This window comes from Phycodurus eques, chromosome 1 (assembly GCF_024500275.1).
Source record: "Phycodurus eques isolate BA_2022a chromosome 1, UOR_Pequ_1.1, whole genome shotgun sequence".
Classification (NCBI taxonomy): Eukaryota; Metazoa; Chordata; class Actinopteri; order Syngnathiformes; family Syngnathidae; genus Phycodurus; species Phycodurus eques.
Genome location: NC_084525.1, coordinates 46,280,256 through 46,302,688, shown reverse-complemented (window position 1 = coordinate 46,302,688; position 22,433 = coordinate 46,280,256). Strand labels below are relative to the sequence as shown.

Genomic DNA, 22,433 nt, shown 5'->3' with positions numbered 1-22,433 from the left:
CCTCAGGCATCTTCTCACGCGCTAGAATTCAATTGAACAAGCTGGTCAAAAACTCCACAGCCACCTCTCCTAGATGCTTCCATACCTCCACAGGAATGTCATCAGGACCGACTGCCTTTCTATTTTCCTCTTGAATGTCTTTCTAACTTCCCCTTACTAATCATTGCCACCTCCTGGTCCACCGCACTTTCCTCATCGCTCTCATTTTCCTCATTCATTAACTCCTCGAAGTATTCTTTCCATCTATCTAGCACAGTACTGGCACCAGTCAACATATTTCCATCTCTATCCTTAACCACCCTAACCTGCTGCACATCCTTCCCGTCTCTATCCCTCTGTCTGGCCAACCTGAAGAGATCCTTTTCTCCTTCTTTAGTGTCCAACCTGCCATACATGTCATGTGTGTTGGAAATTCCTTTTTGGTAGAATAATCAAGGAAGCAATGTTGTCTTTTTTTTTTTTTTTGGTGTGTGTGAATACAAAGAGCTATTTACATGACATAAACAAAAAGAGACCGAGGGGGAGCCCCCACACCCTCTCTGAAGCCGAAACACCCCAAAACAGACGATAAGACCAACAACGGCTTAAGACAAACAACGGCAAGGCTCGACATCTCGGACAGGTTACACCCGAGTTATGGAACAATAAAAGAAAATACATCATAAAGGAAAGGCGCTAAGCAGGAGTAATTCTGCCAACTCTTCTCCCATCGCCCTCCGTGGCATCTCCGTGTATTCGAAGAAGGCGAATCGTGAACCGCGAATACGCGGGGGGATTCCTGTAATGGCGTCTTCCCAATCCCACGCGTGACCTCGATCGGGTCTCGTGACTATTTCATTTTCTGCAAGTCATTGCTCTGCGTGACAATATGCAATAGTTACGTTGTCGGTACTTTATAGAACGCACCCGAAATGGCTGATGGCTTCCCGCAAACTCACAGGAGAAAGCGAGCCTTTCGCCGCGCCAAGTGGAAATGAGGCGGCCGCGAAATGCACTCGTCGCACAATGGCCGAGATGGACGCTGTGAAAGGCTTTTTGGTTTGCGCTGGCACACGCTTGCTGGAGTCGGGCGCGCGCGCACGCAAAGCGGGGGGCGGGGAAAGCAGATTCGTGCAATGACATCATCACTTTTCTTCGAGGCAAACACTGAGGAGGAGGACAGCGCGAAGAAATGAGCCCAGCACGCTCTCCGTTTCGGGCCGACCGGCGTCGACGAGGACCTCCGGGAAGATGAGGTGAGTGCCACCCGGTGCCACCCGCGCGCTTCTTACCGCGTCGACGACGGGGCCGGTGGGAATCGCGGTGGGGGGTTAGGCTTCGCTTCTAAGCCGCCTGTCGCAGCTAGCAGGCCATGGGCGGAACGGCTCGTTGGCAGGACTGGACTGGACTCGACTGAACCGGACTGGACTGGTTTGCGCTGCGCTGCGCTGCGTTGCGTTGCGTTGCTTTGCTTTGCTTCGCTTCGTTTTGGACAGCAGCGGCTGCCCCACGTCGTGGAAGGTTGTCACGAAGGCCCAGGGCGCCCCTTCACTTGGAACCGGTTGCGTGAGGAGGGCCCGAGGCCCGTTTGACGCAATTTGCAAGGAGGAAGGACGCAGTTGAGCCCACGTGCATCCAATCAAGGGCGAAATGCAAAAGTGCAGCTCGGAACCCGCACGCTCGGCGGCGACACGCCGGTTCCGAAGGGGGGCGCCGAGCCCTCGTTAACGTTTCAAATAAGGGTTACGGTTACGAATTTGGGTTAGGGTGTCAAATGAGTCTTTCGAGCCCGACTTATTTGTCGTGGCGAGCTAGAGATGGAACTTTGTCCGGTTGATTTGGATTTTTTGTTCACGCAGTTTCTTGCGTGAACAAAAAACGATGATGAATTGTTTCCAAAGGCGACTTTGAACTTTCTTGACTCGTATAAACGCGGGCGACGACTCGGCAGCACCTGGCGGCGCGTCAGACGTGTCTGTGCTCAAAATGGCCGACGCGACGCTTTCGAAAAGAAGCACGTTTGTTGCGCATTTTGCATTTATTTTTTGGGGAAGACCGTCCATAGCGAAAGAGGACCGCCCGCGCTCCCTTCGGGAAGATCGGGTCGACGTGAGCCTTCGACCAAAAGTTGGGCTTTCGAATCAGGGAGTCGAGCCTTGGCCGGTGTTTCATCGGGAACTCGAACAAACCCATCGAGCGCAGGAAGACGTGGAGGATTTCAATTTCCGATGAGGAACTCAAAAACCGTTTTAACGAGGTCTGACGTTAAGAACTTTGGAGCGGCGGCTCGACGGTTTGCTGTCGGAACTTGATCTCATCCGTTCGGTGTGAGGGATTTATTTCGTATTTAGCGTCTTTATTATTGAAGCCCCTTTAAGAAACGATGAGGACAATTTTATTCACGGCGTTGACGCCGCGCTAACCTCCCGGGAACACGCGTCTTCGGCCCGCGGCGTTCCAAGTCGAGATCGGCAGCGCCGGTGCACCGCTTCCCCCTCCTCAGACGGCGGACCGCCGTTTCCTCAAAACCGTCCGCAACTCGACGAACCCGAGTTTTTGCTTCCGCGACCGCCAAAGCCGCGTTCCGATCGGCCGGCCGGAACCCGTCGGCTGCCCCGGGAGTCCCGCGGGTCAAGAGGCCCGACAGGACCCCTTCTTCAGCTCGACGACGTCCCTCACCGACGGGTTCGGGGATTACCGCCACGACAGGCCGCCGCTCCGATCGGCCGCCTCTCGGCGATGGAGGCGCGGAACGCGGTCGGCTCGGACTCGATGTCCCCCCCCGGACGGAGGTGGGAGTCGACGCTCCTTCTGACAGGGGACCTTCCCGGCAGACCCTCACAGTACGCGTCTTAGGCGCATTTATTTTCATCATTATAGGAGGCCATTTGATATAGGAGGCCATTTGATATAGGAGGCCATTTAATATAGGAGGCCATTTGATCCGTCCCTGGGACCTGTTTGCCAGGGGTGGCGTAAAAGCCCCGGACGAACTGCGTAGCGGTGGCGACTCTGGGAGGGGTTTGTCTCTTAGAATTGTCTAAAAAAAAAATCCTCCCAATTACTCTGGCGTTGAGCAAATAGAAATGCGTTTGGTAATCCTAAAAGAGGAAAAGTTGAGTCTGCTATCATGTCACGGTCGGGGTGGGGGGGGGGGGGGGGGGGGGTCCAGTCCAGTCCAGTCCAGTCCAGTCCTACACAGTCAATGTCGCTCTCTGCTTTTCCCGCTGTGCGCGCCTTGGCCTCTTAGGGGCTGCGTGGTGCGATGCATGGAGCTACTCGTTTACTGTAAGATATAAAAAGAGGAGAAGAAAGTCGCGATAGAATGTTAATAAAGGTGTTTTTCACAGATTAGGAAGAATATATGTCCGCGGCGGGCGACGAGTTAATTGCCGCCAGATGCGCCGCTCGCCTTTTTTGAGGGTTTCCGGCGCGGCGCGGAGTCGCGCTCGGCCGGCTCTTCTGTCCGCCTTAACCGAGCCTTTCCGTCCAAAATGCACAAACATTGGAATCGATGGATCGGGTGCCCGTACTTGACGAGAGTCCGGTTTTTATTTTTCCGATGACTTTTTAATCCGGCAGCGTCCCAACTACGGCCCGGGGGCCGTTTGCGACCCACGGCGTGTTTTTTAGTCTCATGGTCAAATAAGAAAATTGAAGATGACTCGAATAAAAGTTTATGAGACGAAGTTGAAATGTTGGAAGCGCAACATTTTTGGTCATTTAAAATGCAAATGTAACAACACAATAAACACGTTTAATTACACTTTTTATTTCATTGTTTTAAGGTGGGCGGGACGGCGGACGACCGGTTAGAGCGTCAGCCTCGCGGTTCCGAGGACCCGGGTTCGATCCCCGGCCCCGCCTGTGTGGCGTTTGCGTGTTCTCCCCGTGCCCGCGTGGCTTTTCTCCGGGCGCTCCGCTTTCCTCCCACGTCCCAAAAACATGCATTCATTGGAGACTCTAAATTGCCCGTAGGCGTGACTGTGAGTGCGAAAGGTTTCTATGTGGCCTGCGATGGGCTGGCGACCGGTCCAGGGCGTACCCCGCCTCCTGCCCGACGATAGCTGGGATGGGCTCCGGCACGCCCGCGACCCGCGTGAGGAGAAGCGCGACAGAAAATGGAAGGATGTTTTAAAAAAACATGCAAAAGAAAGCGGCAAGAAAATTAAAACAAAATGTTATTAATGTTAAAATTAATACGTTTGAATGTTACAAGATGCCACACAATTTTTGATTTTGTAAATTTGTCACGTTTTTCATATCAATTTCTAAATAAATGTTTAATGTTACAAAATATCAAACAATAGTTTTGATACGATCAAAGTTGAGCCCACGCTACCTCGCTGGTGAACTTCACGGCACATGAAGTGTACGTGTTTTTGTCTTCTCAGCACGAGCGCTAAGTTGATGAAAAAGGGAAACTTCCTGGCTCCGCTGTGCTTTTTGGGCCGGAAATATTGTTTCGCGAGGGCAAACCGTTGAATATGGGACGTTTCCTCACCGGACGAACCGGGTCGACTGCCGCGCCGATGCGACGTCCGAGCGGGAAGACGCCCTTCTGCCCCGTTAGGCTCAAATTAGCGACTTCGTCGGCTCTGGGGAGAAAGGAAGCGACCGTTTCTCACATGCAGCTCGTTGTAGCCGTAAGTTTGAGTGAAATCCTATCAACGACGGAGCTCGATATGCCGGTAGAGAGGGGCACAAAGGTCATCATACTCGTAACGATGCATCACACTAACAGGAAAGTGCTGTGGACACTTTCCGGATGAACTTCCATTTTTTTCCCCTAAAAATTCTACACAATTTTGTTTTTTTCTTCTTGCAAATGTATTGAAAAATAAACCAACAGAAATCACACGTACGTAAGTATTCACAGCCGTTGCCGTGAAGCTCGAAATTGAGCTCAGGTGCATCATGTCGAAGGCACGTGGCGGCTCGCCTGGAGTTTGCCCAAAGGCACCCGAAGGACCCTCAGACCACGAGAGAGAAAATTCTCTGCTCTGATGAGACAAAGATCGAAGTCTTTGGCGTGAACGCCAGGCGTCACGTTCGGTGAAAAGCGGGCACCGCTCGCTCATCGCCTGACCAATAGCGTCCCTACGCTCGGGCGTCGTGTCGCGGAGATGTTTTTCAGCGCCAGGAACCGAGAGACTAGTCGGGATCGAGGGACGGACGAACGCGGCCGTGTGACGGAGACGTCCCGGACAGCTCCGCGAATGTCCTCGGGCGGCCCGGACGCAGGCCCGACTTGAATCCGATCCGACGGAGCTCGAGAGGTGCTGCAAAGAGGAAAGGGCGCGACTGCCCAAAGATGGGCGTGCCAAGCTTGCGGCGTCATATTCAAAGAGGCTCCAGGCTGTAATTACTGCCAGAGGGGCATCGACAAAGTACTGAGCAAAGGCTGCGAACACTTCCGTACGTGTGATGTTTTCGTTGTTGATTTTCCAACGTTTTTCACATCGTCATTATGAGGGTGTCGCGTGTGGAATTTTGAGGGAAGCAAATGAATCGATTCCATTTTGGAAGGAAAATGTGGGAAAAAGTGCAACGCAGTGAGTACTAAAAACTGGACCTTTCCACTCTGGAGAGAGGAGGTGCGGGCATACTTATTGCCCCCCCCCCCCCACCCCCCGACTCGGCGCCTGTACGTTGGGGTTCACCCCGGCGGACGAGAGGGTAGCCTCCCTCGGCCTATGCCTCTACACGGTAAAAAAAACATTGAGGGTACAAAAGTAGAAAGGATAGACAGTGATTTAGTACTTATTATTGCACAAAACGGCGGTTTGAAAAATTGAAGCACAAATCTCAGTCACTGCTGTCGAAAAATAATTTCCCATCGCGATAAATGCGATCCAAAATGTTTGGAGTGTTTCTGATCCCGAATGAGGGAAACCAGAACTGCAATTTGGACAGGACCAAAATGAGTTTGACGCATCTGCATCACTTCTGACGTTTGGGTTCGGATCCGGTTTGCTCAGGCTTCCTCCCGCGTTCCCAAAACGGGTTAGCGTGCGAGCTTCATCCGAGATGCTAAATCGTCCGCATTTTTGAGTGCGTGACTGGCCGGCGACCAGTTCAGGGCAAAGTCAGCCGGCATCGGCTCCGGCACGCCCGCCGCTCGAGAAAATTGAGCTACGGCTTCGCTTTCCACGTTGCGCGTTTGATCTGGGCCGGACTCCGCTTCCCTCCCGGGTCGAGCCGCTCAAAGCGGGCTGTCTTCCTGTCGCCGTGGCATCCGGTCTTCCTGTCAGACTCCGCGGGTGCGCGTGCGTGTGTCTTTTGAGGATCCGATGTGGCCAAACGGGAAGGCCGCAGCAAAATCGGGGGTCCGATGCGCCAAGCGCTCGCCCGCCGTGCGGCCGTCGAGTCTTCAGTCACGCTCGCGTGCGTTGTTTTTGGAACGCGGGCCGAAGCCCGAGTGCTCACGGAGAACCCACGGAAGGACGGCGAGAACACGCGGGAGCCGAGAGGCAAAGCTCGAACCTCAGAGATGCGAGGCGGGCGTGCTTACTTGCTCGACTGAGAAGGATTTATTTCCTACAAAATGTATCTTTGTTGGCATATGCTGACGGGCAAAGGAAGGAAACGCTCTTCGACGAGATGGCAGAAATGACATCATTACCACGCGTGTCCGCGAATGTCCTCCATTCCGTGAGATTCTTTCGAATGTCGAATATGTGCCTCAGCTCAATAAAGCTCGGGAAACGGGCGACGAGGCCCCGGAACGGGCGCACGGATTCATCGGTTAATAGACAACTAATCAATTAGCGAATGAATCTACGACTGTGTCGATCGTCGATTTACGGTTTAGACTTTACACCGATCCGATCGGTATCGGCCGATAATTCGCATTTTATGCCGATCGGCTTGAATGTCACTCGCCGGTCGGCTCCGCCAAAGACGTTTACTCCTCGTCGCCATCGTGTACGGTATATTTGAATCCTAAAGCGAGTTTTGCGGCACTGTAAATATCTGACAACCAATAAAGTGATTAAGAAATAAATAAACCTCGGCGGTGTGGGAAAAACACCCCGTCCGTCTGAGGCAGACGACACGTAATGCGCGGATCGGACGACGAGGCTCTTTGGTGGAGCGGCAAACTCTTATTGGAACCTCCGAACGGCGCGTATGCCTGCCACGATAGTTCCGATAGCCACTTAACGTTTGATAAATAAAACGGGCACGCTAGTTTTTGCCGACTGGATAAATTGACAATCCGCTGATCGCAAAATGGATCGGTGATCCATAGAAACAATCGTCTTGGCGCAGAGCTTTTTTTCCTCCTCCTCTCGCGTAGGACGGATATCCTCTGCGCGTCTCCCACTGCCGTTCCTTTGTGCTCTCCACGGAGGGGTCTCCCCCGCCACAACAGCCTCCTCCCCTCTTTACCGGCAGCCGCAGGGTTAATGTTCGGCAGAGGCGTTGTAAGGGGGGAGGGAGGGAGGGAGGCGGGGGCTGGTCCACAGCTGTCGTAGCAGGCAGGCTGCGCCGGCTAGCAGCGAGCCTTCTCGCTCGTTCCGGAACAACGGGAGACGCCGACGAGCGGCTTCCTCTCTCTTGAGGGCGGGACGGGAGAAAGTCGGTCCCGCCAGGTCGCGGCTTCTGCGGCCGCTCGGGTGACTCCGCTGCCGGCGGGAGATCCCGGCCGCCGACCGGATGACGGGAAACGCGACGGCCGCGGAGGTGAGCCGCGCGTTCGGACCGCGATTTGTACTCGACGCCACGCGTCGGCGCCGCGGCTTTGATGCAAGCGTGCGTAGCGTTTCCGCGACGGCGGCCACCCGCTTCGGGAGCGAGCGACGCGGGTTGGCTTGTTTTGCTTGGAGCCGACAAAGCGTCGTAAACCTGACGAGGCTTATTATGAAGTGCGCGCGTGCGCGCGAAGGCTTCGGCGGCAGAGACGCTCGACGGTGCGCTTCCCCCTCCTCGTACGTGATCCCTCCGCCGCGGTCCCTCGTACGTGGCCAACATCCAGCCTTTGAGGAGCTCCCTTCCCCCACCGCTCGCGTACCATTCGTCTCGGTCGGCGTAGCCAAACATCAGACGGGAAGCCCCCCGCCCCCCGACCCCCTCCCGCATCTGCACATCTCTTTGATATTCATCCCACCCAAAGTTAAGCGTGCAGACAATGGCGGCGGCGTCTGACTTTGGCCTACATTTTCTTCTAGGGAAGGTTTGCGATGCGTGGGAGGGTTGCGCTCGCGTCTCATCGTTTACGTCTCGCCGACACGGCGGCAGTGTTTGCTGCTCCGCGTCGGCAGAGGGGAAGGAGCGAGCGTTCGAGCGATCTCGGCGCAGCCCGACAGGCAGTTCCGCCGACACGATTTAAGAAGCTTTGGTGCACGGAGTCGGTCGCCGTTGAGTATTTGTTGTCCTCGTTCCGTGAAACGCTCCTCTCCAAACCTCCTCGGAGATTCGCTCGCTATATGCGGTGGGCCCGGATTGTCGGCGGTGCAGCGGATGAGGCGTCGCTTGAGGTTTTGGGGCGAGGCGGCGGGCGCCTTTGCGACGACGCGGCTCACGGCTCGAGGCCGTCTTTTTGTCCGGTAGACCAGGTGTCGCGAGGTGATCTGCTCGTGTTCTATTAAAAGCCAGACTGGGAGGGCAGAAGCTGAACACTCGTAATCCGATTTCGCTTTGACGTGAGCTCCGAGGATCAGGCGCCGCTCGCCCGTAGTCGCCTATTGGAAGCGAGGAATTAAGGCGCCGGCTTGATGCCCAAACAAATCACAGAGGATGAGTGGAAAATGCGCCGGCGTCCCATTGAGGAATGCTGGAACGGGAATCGAGTTCCGTAAGGCAGGCGCCGGAGAAAGTTTCACGTGGCTTTCCATTGGAAATTCCAGATTGGAATCTTTTTGTGGAAACGGTGAGAATTAAGGGCCATTTCATTTCATGCCAAAGTATTATAGATATATATATTCTATATCAAGCGCCACGCTTTTTGTTTTGTCATTAGAAGACAGCCGTGCAAATCACTGTAGGGAGCGCTCGGTGCCTCGACGCTCCTCCTTGTTTCCACGTCACTTGTGCGGCGGCGCATCTGCAGCTCACTCGTACCTTCAATTTTGGTTCACAGCGGCCGGGTGACAAACAAAAAAGAGGGTAAAATTGCCGCTCGACTCGCACGAAATCTGCTTGTTTCAGTCGCATTATGATCAACACCGTCTTTTCACCAACTAGATTTGAAGTTCCCTGCCGCTCCCTCCAAGTCCCGCAAAGTTTGATCCCATTCCCGAGCCGACGCTTTACAGTCGAAGACGGAGTCTAAAAAGAGACGCCGCACGCACGCAAGAGCGGATAAATAAAGGTAGCGAGCGGCATGTCGATCGTTGTAACGGAGTAAAAGTATCGATCCGTCAAAGTAAAAAGTAGAGTGCGTTCAAAGTACTCGTTTATGGAAAACGTTACTTGAGTAAATGTAGCGCGTTACTAACCCACCGCTGGTTTTAAGCAAGGATTTCAACTGAGACCGAGAGGAGCTGAAAGAAGTGCCACCAAAGACCATGACCTCTGTCTTTGTTTCATTACAGTTTAAAAAGTGAAGAGACACCCAGGCCTTAATATCATGGAAGCACTCTAGCAATGGCTCAGCGCAGTCGGAATCTGACGTTTAAGGGGGGCATAGATAGGACTGTCGTCTGCATCGCGATGAAAAGAAATGGCATGTTTCCTGAGAATTGAGCCGAGGGGGAGGAAATCGAGGGAAAATAAGAGAGGGCAAAGCGCGGAACCCGGTGGCACCCCGTGAGAAAGGGGAGCGGCGGAGGACACGGAGTCGGCAAGGCTCACGCAAAAGGCTCGCTGAGACCGGCGGGACCCCGACCATTCAAGTGCCGTACCTCTGATGCCCACCCACTGCGCCGAACGAGTAATCAGGATATCATGGTCCACGGTATCAAAGGCAAAAGTACTAAGACAACCCTGTGACCGGAGTCGGTCGCTTAAGAGGTGTCGTTAAAATGTTTTAAAAGCGCCGATTCGGTGCCGCGCGATGTTTTAAAACCCGATCGGAAAGGCTCAACGATATTTTCTTTATTGATAAACTCCAAAACCTGGGAATAGACGATTTTAGAAAGCCAAGACCGAAACGGTGGCATCCATCCCAGGTTTTTTTTTCCCGACAAAGGTTGCACAATGGCATGCTTCGAATTAACAGACTACTATGAATAACCGCAGTAAAGGATGGCCCGATAGAAGGGGGAAAACCCTCCTGAAAAAGTCGGGGCGGGACGATATCGCTTGGTGAACCCGAGGGCTCCAAATGACTTGACTGTTTCCTGCACCCAAAAAAAGTGCGAGGTCGCAGGCTCCAAATGGTCGAAAACAGCAGAGCAGCGGACGAACACGGAAGGATCAAAACCGGGGGGTGAAGTGAGCGCGCTGGCAGAAGCGACCTTATCCGGGACGAAGCGAAGAAGGTTTTCCCACACGGCCCGGGGGAACCCTCAATTCCGACAGTCTGGCGCATTCGAGGCGGAGTCGATACCCGTCAACGGAACGCGAGGCTTGTGGGAGCTGAGCAGGACAATATCAGAAACATGTTTTTTCGCAGCGGCTCGGCAACGACGCCAGGAGTCCCTCGACGTTTGAAAGGAAGCACGCCTGGAATTTGCGCTTTTTCCGCTTTCTCTCGGCTCTTCGACGGGCCTGCCCGGGCGCACGGGCTGTTTCGTTCGGCCAGGGCTCGGCTTCTATTTGAGGTTTTTGCCGCAAACTGAAAGATCGCGCACAACGGGTGCCCGCCTTGGCAGACGGCACGCGCGTGCCAACGTTGCCAGCTTATTCTTGACCGGCTCCTTTTACATTTCCGTGTGGGGCTCAAAGAACGTTTCCCGCTGGAGGACGAATATTCAGCGCGACCTCCACTTACGAGCGGTTAACTTGAAAAAGTAACTCGGTTACTTCACTGATTCCGAAAGTAACCGAGCGGCTGCCGAGTGGCGGGAATAGCCCTTATTCACCTTTTAAAAAGAGCATCAGCTTAACTCGGCAACGTACACCGCACGCGTTACACGATGACGTCGTCCGCGTGAACCAAGAACGGAAATACGAGTGGAGTTGAGGCGAGGCGACGTTAAATGAGCCAATTAGCGCAGACTTGACGTGTCAAGCAAATATAGGAAGTACGGCAACGTGTAAACAAGCAGACCGCTCTCGAGTCCGCTTCTCGAAATGCTCCGAGCCGATGCGTATTCGTTTCCGATCGAGCGGGGCCCGTGAAGGCAACGTGAGCGAGCGTGGCGTTTCGATGTCGGGCCGGGACTGCGCTTCGTGTTGCTTTCAAAGCGTGATTGCGGCCAACGGCACTCGTTTTGTTTGCACGATCAAGTTGTGGGGTAGCTTTTTTTACGCAACCGTTGAATAGCAAAGCCGCGGGCGATCGACGGGGGGGGGGGGGGGGGGGGGGAGCGCTTACTTCCGTCAACGTCTGCGTTAAGCTAGCTCACGGGCGCTCCGGCCGATGTTGAAAGCTCTCGCTTTTTTCTTTGTAAATATTATTGAAGCGAAGTATTGTAAGTCCCTAAGTGAGTCAGTCCTGACCTCCGTGGCGATTTCTGACCGCGCGCTTGGGTATGAGTCATGCACCCACAATGCATTGCGCGCTTGACACGCCAGCAAAACTCAAGTGTTAATATGTAAATCAAAAAGTTACAACAATCAAATAAAGTTTTGACTCAGGGAAAGTGTGGCGACGGCGAAGCCGCGCACCTTTTAGCGTTACAAGTGCTTGGCAGTGACGCGACTTGAGATGTTTTTGCGAAAGGAGCCGTTGCAGCAGATGGTTCCAGAACGCTCGCTCGCGGCCGCTTTTTGCCGCGCCCGGTTCGAGTTGAAACATAAGACAAAGACAATTGCGCGAGGTGCGTTTAAAGTAAGCGCATGCCTTTGCCTTGCCAAGGTCCGCTAGCTTCACGCTAACACGCGATGCAGAACAACCCTAACAAAGCCAGCATCAATTGCAAAGGAAACAGTGCAGCAACACGCGTAGACAGACAGTATAACCCTATTCCCAGGCATATTACTGCAGCTTGCTGAGCACGCGTGACCGTCTTCTTTGATGCGCCGCCGTACGCGTATGTTACGGTGCGCCAATCGTGAGCCACAAAGTTTCATTTTTTGCATTCGACTTCATTGATTACTGTATGTTCCCGTAAAGCACGATAGCGAAGAGTGTAGAAGTTTGTTTTTCCCGCTCCGCTTGTCGAGCGTCTACGTAAGCGTAACGACCGACAGAGGGCGGTAGATGGCGTTGTTGCATCGCTTCGGATTGGAGACCAGCGCAGCTTCCGAGTCGAAGATAAAGATTAGGGGCCGAATCTCTCGGGCTCGTCCGGTGAACTTCTGAAGAAACTCGAAGATGTCCCGAGAGCGCGTCGGCCCGTCCCGCGGAAACTCCGTCGGCGCGCGTCCGGTACCGAGTCCTTCCGGTCACTCGCAAAGCCCTCTGCGAGCGGCCGCGGCCTCCGTCCCTTTCTCCGACGGAACCGCGGCCGTCTTTGGAATCGGCTCGCGACCGCTCGGGTCTCCCCGCCTTCCGATCCCAACTGAAAGCCGCCTCTTTCAAATTCGCCTGTCGCGTTTTAGCCCGCTTTGCATTCTAGTCTTGTATCATTTGTGAAGTACTCTTCAAAAGCGCCCCATAAAACGTATTGTTCGGCGTTTCTTTCGGCGGGTCGGCCGCTTCCGTCGTCGCCGAGGTTCTGCGCCGAAGACGGCCGCCGCTGGCGTTCTCGTGTCGTTCGAGCGCTTCGGGTTATTCGACTCGTAAGTCGAGGCGACCCGGTGAAGGTCGTGCCGTGGATGGAGAAATGGACGGAAAGGCTTTGAGGGCTCGATCGGGCAGACGGCTCGAGAACGGGGCTCACTCGCGTCTTCGTTTGTGTCGGGGAAGTTTTTCTTCTTCTGCTTCCATCTCGAGTCAAATTGTATTGATGTTTTTTTTTTGTCTCGTCTTCCTCAGCTCGCTTCCGTCGCCGGGAGAGCGAGCCGCCTGACGGCTGTGTGAATCCTCCTCACGGCTCAAAGGGAGAGCGGAAGCCACAGGTGCGTGCGCGCGTGCGGCGAGGTCCTTCCAACGCAGCTCTCCATAAACGAGTCGATTTCATTTCCGTCCCATCTCGTCCTTTTCTCCACCCCACCGATTGCTTATCAATTTAGTCCAGAAAGACAAATTGGAGTTTTGTTGTTGTCTTTGAAAAGTGGGAGTTTGCCAAACTACCCAAAGAAAAGGAGAGATTTGAACCCCAGATCTCAAAAGTGGGAGGCAGCAATGTTCCCGAATACCGACGGTGACCAACGGGAGGATCGCAAACGAATTGCGGTCGCGATGCAGGACGAAGCTGGAGATTCAAACTCTGGTCTCCTGACTGCGTGGCACAGGTGCTCGCCGCTACCGGTGGGCAGCTGGTTTTTAGCCCCGCCCACAAAGTCTGAACAATTGAGTAAGTGAAAAAGAGTTTTGAGCAACAATTCCGTACTATATTGTTCTCAGGCTTTGCACCTCCTCTGCACTTCAAAATGTATCTAGAAGCAAAACACTAAAATGAGCGTAGTTGCACTTGAAAGACTTGCGCATCTTTGAGTATTAAGAAAAGCTCGATGCACATTTGGTATATGAGTATTATTTTTCGAAATGTCATGAAACGTCTGATCATAGACGGGTGGCAAAAGTCCTTCAATAGAAGAACAGATTGGTGTCGGCGAAAAGTAGAAATAATGATTCTACTTCTTTGCACGGCTTCAAGGTAAGAAATCGGAGCAGTAATTAAGTACAAAAGTACAAATAAATGTTTTACTGTCACTTCTATAGAATACCTGTTTTGATAACCTGACAACTTCTCAGAAAACAAAATAGAAGAAAACAAAAAGCTCACTTTTTTTTTTATTAACCTGACCGCACACCTCCAGACAAAAAGTTCATCTCCTGAAATCCCGAGCGTCCGGGTCAAGGTGCTCCCGCGTGTGTGAAACGCGGGCCTTTGCTGTCAAACACCGGCGGATGCACAGCGCATTTGTACGCGGAAGGGCTCTGGACGCTTTGCCCGCCGCTCTACGCCGTCGGCGCACATCGACGAGCACGACGCGACGATGAACGTTCCCGTGCGTGTCGCTTGTGCGTTCCAGATGAGAAGGATGTCGGACGAGGCGGAGCGGAGAGCGCGCGGCGAGGACTTTTGCGAGGACGACGGCGGCGGCGGCGGCGGGGAGGACGACGGCGGCCAGCTGGCGGACCGGCTGAAGGAGCTGGAGGTCGGCAAGACGCGCCAAAAGACGTGCCCGGGCGCTCGGTAAAGGGAAGGAAAGCCACGGGGGCGACAATACGTCGTACGTGCCACCGCCGGTCGCGATATCCAAATTCCGGCCCTCGGGAGAAGAATTCAACAATAACTCATCCATCTTCAGCAAACCGGCGGCGTTTCGGGCGATCTCGGCCGAGATTCACGTCGCACCTTACTTAACCCGCGAGCGCTCGTTTGTTGGCGCAAGTTCGCGTTCACGTTCGAGCCGGCGCGCCGGCCGCTTGTCCGCAAAGCTGTTCGCCGCGCGTCGGTGAACGATCCTCATTCCCCGACGGCGTTTCGATATCGTGATTGTCGGTGGCACGTACGACGTCGTCCTGCAGAAGAAAGCCGTGGGTTTACTTCCTCTTTAACGACACATCTGAAGTGGAATTTGAACTAAAACAAACAACAAAGGTCCCGTTAACCATTCCATAGCGTCGGGGTCAAACGTGACCCGTTGGTCCCATTCGGCAGCCGTTCTTGACCCTGAAATACACCAAATGAAAAGCTTGCAAATAAATGCCGTTCTTTTTTCCCAGGCGCGACAAACGTTTGTGTACGGCGAGGCCGCGCCGGGTCAATCGCGACCCGTCTACGGAAACGAATTCAACGTTTGGCTGCGTTAAACCCTGTAACACGCTGGCAATCTTGAAACTGTGAACGTTTGACAGCTTGACACGGCCCCGAGAACTAACAGAGTCAAATAACATCAGAACGATCGCACGTACAAAGCGATCCATGAACGCACCGATAAGTCGAAGCGTGGATTTAAAAGTCCTCCCCCTCGTCGCGCTGTCGACATTTCGACATCACGAGACCAAAACGAAGCCTCAGAGAAGAGATACGGAGAGACTGGAAGAGTCACAGAAAGACGTACGAGTGAACGTCCTCGGGAATGTTGGCGGAGAAAGCTTTGCTCTTTGTTGTCCAACAACAAATTGAACTGTTGGACAGGTGCATACCAAAGTTTTCAGAAGGTCAAATGAGGCTGACCCCTGTAAAGACATTTGACCAGAAAGTCGCTAGGGAGTCGCGTATACTGTATGCGTCCAAATATGGAATCATTACAGTTTTGTTATTCTTCCAAGTTTCATTGCTCTCTAAAAATCAGAAGCAAAAGCAGAAGCTTTTTGTTTTTGCGTCAGTTTTTCTTCTCTGCTCTCGGTTTGTCCCCCGCATTAGACCGGAAAGTCCAAGCGAACACAAATAACGCAAATCGTTTGCCTGCGAGCGATTCCGGACTCGCCCGACTTCGCTCCCGCCGTGATGACGAGGATGACGGAAATGACCTTTTCCCCCGTTGAAAGCGCCATTTTGTCATTCGTCCGGCAGGCGGAGAATTCTGCACTGATGCTGGCCAATGAGAGTCAGAGAGAAGCGTACGAGAGATGCCTGGATGAGGTGAGGTCACGCGGAAGCGGGCAGCGGCCGGAATGTTGAGCTCGTTCGTTTTGGCTTTCAGGTGGCCAACCACGTGGTCCAAGCTCTGCTCAACCAGAAGGTAGCGCGCCCTCGCGTCCCCGCTCGGCCGTCCCTCGCGTGAGCGCGTGTCTTTTCCGTCACAGGACCTGAGGGAAGAATGCATCAAGTTGAAGATGCTGGTGTTCGACCTGGAGAAACAGAACCGAGCGCTTTGTGAGCTTTTTCAGCAGAAGCTGCCCGATCATCCCACGGCGCACTACCAGGTGACCTTTTTTTTCTTTGTCTTTTTCTGGCATTTTCCGTGCTTGCCTTGAGATACGAGCGGCCCGACTCGGGGGTCATTCGAGATACGAGTTCCAAATTGAGACGGGAACGCTCGATGGAGGCGATGAACGTTTTCCGCACCGCTTCTCCCAACTATCTCGGGGCGAGAGGCGGGTATGCCCTGAACCGGTCGCCGGCCGAACGCAGATGATTTGGGCAAATAACGAAGGATTCTTCGTGGCGCTCGAATCGAACGTCCCCGTTGGCCGTGCGTTATTCTTTCGAGTGCGGAGCGTTTGCAGCCCGCGGATTCACCGATTTGTTTTCGATTCTGAAAAGAAGTTCTGCTTTCCCTTGTTTTCTTTTCCGGGGGGGCGGAAATCAACGCTGAACATGCTCATTGGCGGGCTATGCCCCCGTGTTCCAGAATGTTTGGCTATGTTTATGTCCGCGATGCTTTATCTTGGGCGGGAGCTGCGGGAGTCTCCTGTCATTGACAACGAATTCCCACTAGAAGGCAGCGATGCACATTTTACGATCAAGATGGCTTCGTCCCACCCAAACGTGCTGCCGTCACAGACTGCGAGTTGAAGCGTTTTACACTCGAGACCATTGAAGTATGAGTACTATTGAAGTATATATCTACGTGTGTGTGTGTGTGTGTGTGTGTGTGTGTGCGCGCGCCATGAATGTGACAAAAGTACAAGCGAGATCTTAGACCGCGTTTGCCGCTAAACAAAACGGGTCTTGACTGACGTCACCACGTGTGGTGAGTCGCGTCACTCGGCGCGTGTATGTACGTGATCATTTTACTGCCAAAAGTCATTCCTAAATGTTGCTTCATGAAATGAAACCACTGTTCAGATCTTAGGGGTGTCACGGAAGCAGAAAATATTTGCATTAAAGTCACTATTATGCTTCCAAAAACAAAATCCGCTTCCCAACGGATCCATTAAGTAAAGACGACCTGTATTCTACTGCTAATTAATAAAGAAGAGAAAAGGTACAATCCAACTGTTTTTCCTTGTTAATGAAGGGAGTCTCTTCTATCATTTGGTGAATTTATTGTATTTATTATCGTACAACATAATATTCGGTCTTGGTTTTGAAAAATCAGTCAAAATGCTGTAATCCGGGTCTCTGCCATTGAATGAGTTGAAAGTCGAAAAAAAGTATTTTTCAATGCAATTAGAATGCGCGTCAATAACCAGCGACTTTTCGCTATTGGTGGTTGGCCCGGGCTCGATCCCCCTTGCCTCACCCAAAAACACATTGCAAGAATTTGTGGGGTTTTTTTTTTTTTCGGGGTCGGGGCTGGAAGGGGTTTGTGCACTGCAGATTTAACACCCTCAGAGTTGAAGTCAACCCTCACCCGGAGTTTAGATGGCAACCGCTGGTTCAGAGTTAAGTCAACACTGCTTAGTGTCAACATTATTGAATTGTGACAAAGAACTGAGCACACTGTTGCGTTTGATCCCAGAATCATCTAGAAACTCGCTAACATTATCTGATGAGAATCCATATCTGAGTGCTAATGACAACACACAGGAGGTATTGTTTAACTTCAGCATAAATATTTGGAAGCATTTTCACTCGCATGTAGAGTGAGGTCTTGGAGGGGGGGGACTGTTGTGATCTTGCAAGTCAAGAAATATACCAAATTCATTGAAGCTTTGCAGGAGTAGGAAGGACCCGAACTAAGTTAAAGTGCCCCAGGAATATGTTTGAAGTGCTGAAAACGTGCAAAGACAGAGGACGATATAGTACTGAATCGTGGACATATGGCTTCAAACTCTTTTCACTTTCTTAACACATTCGCCGCCATTGACGGCTTTCGAAGTTAACTGGGAAGGCCGGCAGCGAATGAGTTTTAAGTTTCCCGATTTTGCGGGCGGGGCTAAAAACTATCCTCGCGACGTCCAGGGGTTTGGCGTATACTTTCCGTCCCCTGCTATGTAAACACCAAGTGGCCTTATTCCGCGCAGTGGCCATTTGGTGGTATCGCCGCTTATTTTATCTCGCTTTTTAACTAATTCAAAGGAATAAAAAAAAAAAAAAAAATTCAGGAATGTTTCTCATTCAACGACTAAACACATTTTAAAAGCAAAATTAGCAATAAAACGGCAAGTTTACTTACCAGTCTCTCCTTCTCACGCCGGAAGCGAGTGCAAAAAAATGGCTGCCGTCAAAATCTCTGAAAATGCCCTGCAAGTGAACTGCCAGAATGTCGAGATGTTCAAAACAATGCTCATTGGTGTTAAAAGTAAAAGATAGCAAACTCTGGAATCCAACGACCGCACCACTGCGTTGTATCACCCGTACCTCAACGCGGCTTAACACGAGAACTTTTAACTGGTGGCATTTGGAATTCATTTCCATGGGGAAAGATACGAGTGTTTCGAGTAAGGAGCGTGCTCGCGGAACAAATTCAAGTCGTATCTCAAGGCAATGGGTGTCGATGGCGTTCGTTGCTCTGGACCTTTTCACCGTGACCTCACGCGTGCTTGCTCTTCTGAGCGTGTGCCCGCCTCCAGGTCCAGGCGGGACCCCTCCCAGTCTGCAATGCGGAACTGCACGGTGACCGTGCCAAGCATTTGGAGGCTGCTCAGACCGAAGCGCAAGCCGAGGTGATTGTCGCAAGGCAGCTTGAAAGCGTGTGATGTCATCAGCCCCGATATGAAGGCGCTGACATTTGCGCCACTTTGTTTGTGTGAAAAGAGCCCGTGTGGCTAACCTCCTTTGCACTCTTTCCTGTACGCATGCACTCAAAGGTCTTTCGTGATGCTGATGGAATTCCCTTTCTGTCCTGTCCAAAGGGGAACGGTTACCGCACTCAGCACGCCTCTCCGGGCCCTCGGGGCCCTCGGGGCCCCGCCGCCTCCATGGAGGCTCTTTCTCCCTTCTTTAAGAAGAAAGCACACATCCTGGAAGTCCTGCGCAAGATGGAGGAGACGGACCCTCTCAAGTTCCACCCGGCCACGGCGAGCTTGTCTTTCTGCGACTACAGCCAGGTGCTCGTGTCCACAGAGGCCGTTTTGGCCTCGGCGGACCAGCTGCAGCGCAAATCCCAGCACACGCGCTGCCATTGCTCCCGCGCAGATGCCGACACGCTCCGACACGTCAACGGGGACGAGGCGCTGATGTGTGAGGGGGGGGACACCTGCTGTCTACACTGCAAGAGGAACCCAGACGGGCCTCTGAAGCCATCCGCCACCCAGAGCTGCGCTGCGCCCGCAGCCGCCGAATGTCACGCGAACAGCCGAACGACGGAATGCGTACCGCTACCCAAACAGTGCGCCGAGAACGACTCTCACCCGAAACCGGCAAACGGTGTTGCCGAGCTGAGCCCGGAGGAAACGGAGGACAGCGGAGAACTCACCGGCTTCTGTCCAGCCCCTCAGCTACCCGGTTCAGAAGGCGTCCAGATCTCCCGCTGTGACCCCGAGGCCGGCCCTTCCCTCGACGCCACGTCCGACGACGAGAAGGACGGCGCGGATCCGGAGGCCCGCGCTGTGCGAGCCGGCGCTTCCGTGAGCCCGATCCCCTCCTGTTTCAGTGACGTCAAAGCCGCCGCCGTCAACTCGCCGTCCAAACTTCTCAAGTTCCTGAAGATCCCCTCCATAGGGGACAGGTGTCAGGCCTCGAGTCCCGCCGTCCGCTTAAGCCCCCAACTCACCCGTAGCTCCAGGATCCCTTGTCGCACCAACAACTACGAGGTGTACCACTCTCCCGTTCCCACCCGTCGAGCCACCACCACAGAGCGGTGCAGGCAGCCGCCGCCGCCGCCCACCAGGTCTGAGTCTTACCCCGCAACCCACTCCGCCCCGACCCCCCGCCCCCAACCTGAAGACACCTGCCTCCCCCCTGCTAAAGACGCGAGTTTCAGCAGCTTATCTGCATCCAAAACTAAGATGGTTGCTCCCTCCCCCTCCCCCAAAGTAGCTCAGAGTATACCGCATTATGAAAACATATGTGACTTGTCCAGTAACCCACAAGCGGAGGAGCCCCCTCACGCTCTCGAGAAAAGAACCACTCTTCCATCTCAAACGAAAACCAACGGTGCCGAAAGGAAACAGGTCAAATCGCTTCCCGAAAGTGTCCTCGGTGCCTCTCCCCAGCGAAAGCGGTCATCGTCCTCTACGTCTGAGTCCGCATCAGAGGATGAAGCGGATTCCGACAGTCCCGTGTGGGGGAGCCATCGCAGCCTGCCCAACTCATCGGCGCTCGCCGACGCTCAGTGTAGCGCCGACTTCTCGCAAATCCCAGAGGACGTCATTGCACAGAGCTGCGAGGCTACCCGGCCACCGCCGCCTCCAGCCAGAAGAAACGACTCGTCTTCCATCCCTAAGAGGCCCGCGCCGAGGTCTCAAGCTGATTCCGGTCACCACCCGTTCAAAGACAGGCTGGCTGCGCTGGGCAAGCTGAGGGGCTCGGAGGATTTGCCGGCGGGCGTAAGGTCGCTAGGCGCGGCGAGCGAGGCAGCCGAGGACGGTGAGACGGAGCAAAGACATTCAAAGTGCACAGACTCTTTGGATGGGAAAGCCTGGGGTAGCAGCGGGGGGCTGAAGTACCCAGGCTCCTCTCAGCTTTATGAACAAGGAGGAAAATCCACAAATTCAAGTCTGGTCAAACAGGAGCTCTGTGTGAGCTCCAAGAGCAAGATCGGGCTACCGTCACCGAATGCCGACGCTACGCAGGTACTGCGTAACAACGTCAAGTGTCCCGGCTCGCTCAATCTGTCCTACAGTGTGAAACCCGGTACTCAAAGTAGCAACAGTCCCAACAAAGTCCCCCCAAAGTCTCCGTCCAAACCTTGCCAGAGTCCCTCCGTCCACAGGGGAGGCAAACCCACAGACACCCCGCGGTACTCCTCCAAGTCAGAGGAGAGAGCCAAAATCAGCGGCAAAGGCAAAAAGAATCCGATGTACGGAGACAGCCTCCCGCCGCCTCCTCCCAGGCCTCCGGCATCCGAAGGGGAACGAGCGCCAGCGCCCGTGCCCAGCCCGCCGTCGGCCATAGAGCAGAAAGTGATGAAGGGCATCCGGGAGAACGTGCTCAAACTCCAAGAGCAGGACCGAGGGGTGCAGACCAGCGAGGCCAAGCAGAAGCCGTCCAACGGGATCGCCAGCTGGTTCGGACGCAAGAAGAGCAAGCTGCCCGCCCTGAGCCGCAAGGCGGACGCCGCCAAAGCCAAAGAGGAGAAACGGGAATGGAAGATTAACATCCCGTCGGTGGGCAAGGACTCGGTCAAGATGACCGGCAGGTGTCGAGAAGGGGTGGAAGGTCTGAACATCTCCACGCTGATGGAGAAGGCGGAGGGACTGCGGAGGGCGCTGGAGGAAGAGAGGGCGTACGTGGAGAGGTCGGGCAGGGGTCACTCGTGCGAGGTGGTGATGGACCAGGCTCAGGGACAGCTGGCCGTCATGTATCGGGGCGGGCGCTCCGACAACTTCATGCAACAGCTGCTGAACAGGTGAACACATTCGATAGACTTACTCTAAGCCCGCCGCACGCCGAGCCAGCGCCTGTGAACTTCCGAGGTTCTGCGACTAGTTTTGATGAGTGGCCAACCGTCAGCCACGAGTTTGGCTTTGATTTGAAATTTGAATTGGCAGGTGAGCGAATGGCGTCGCAACATTGCAGGTGTGACGGCCAATCAAAACCGCCGTGTCGTATGACGTCGCCGGGCCGTACCAATATAGTATGTGCAGAATATATCTTCTGTTTTACAATAAGGGGAGCTCAACTCAAGATTTCAAAAGTTTCTGTCGTACTTTAAATGTGGGCGTCTTCTTTATCGGACGCTGTTGACTTAAATCAATGAAGGTTTTTTTCTAAATATACGATTAAAACATAGCATCTACTCGCCTACGGGGCCTGCGCTTTTTACGTCTTTTCACCCTCGCAAGTGTGCGCATTTGTGAGAACGTGACGCGGATCACTCTTTCCCGCCCACTTCATTTACCGACAAAACGACAAGCTACACATCGGTCAGATCCACTCGGCAGACGCGCGACTCGGCCCTCGCCGATGTTCGGTGTCGTTCCAATTGCTATCCCAGCTTCATCGTAGTTCCCGCCAACACACAACACAGTTACTTTAAGATGCTAAAAAAAAGTCTGAATGAATTATGCTTAACAGCGGTGTTAGCAGCTCGGCCGTGGCTAGTACTGCCGGACTCCTTCTTTTCAAAGGCAGTTTAATAGGCCAAAAGGAATGTGCACACTTGCCTTCCACGCTAACCTAACCTGACACACTTGATGGTCCTACCTATCCGTTTTGAACAAACCAAGCTTACGCAAATGTGCTCGCATTTGATCAAAAGTCATCAGTATCGACGTCATCGGCGACTAGTCGACGTCGACTCGACTTCCATCGCATTTGAAATGTCGACTTGAAAAATGCGAAGTGGTACGATGGCGAGTCCCCGACTGGAATTTGTTCGGTCGTGTCGTCGGCGTGCTGAGAACCGAACGCGTG

General features: G+C 53.6%; 1 protein-coding gene across 10 annotated transcripts in view; it reads left to right on the top strand.

Moving 5' to 3' along the window:
- Positions 1-548: 548 nt before the first annotated feature.
- Positions 549-22,433, top strand: part of nckap5l (NCK-associated protein 5-like) — a 29,771-nt gene continuing 7,886 nt past the window's right edge. For 2 of the 10 annotated variants that reach the window (XM_061694700.1, XM_061694639.1), the window contains exons 1-7: positions 13,065-13,427; positions 14,110-14,273; positions 15,600-15,668; positions 15,730-15,768; positions 15,833-15,952; positions 18,488-18,580; positions 18,725-21,426. In XM_061694700.1, the coding sequence (XP_061550684.1) occupies positions 13,256-13,427; positions 14,110-14,273; positions 15,600-15,668; positions 15,730-15,768; positions 15,833-15,952; positions 18,488-18,580; positions 18,725-21,426 (3,359 nt within the window). In that variant the 5' untranslated portion in view covers positions 13,065-13,255. Of the gene's footprint in view, positions 1,236-7,413; positions 7,666-12,946; positions 13,030-13,064; positions 13,428-14,109; positions 14,311-15,599; positions 15,669-15,729; positions 15,769-15,832; positions 15,953-18,487; positions 18,581-18,724; positions 21,427-22,433 lie in introns of those variants that run through there. The other 8 variants (XM_061694692.1, XM_061694666.1, XM_061694674.1 and 5 more) reach the window with 8 other exon arrangements.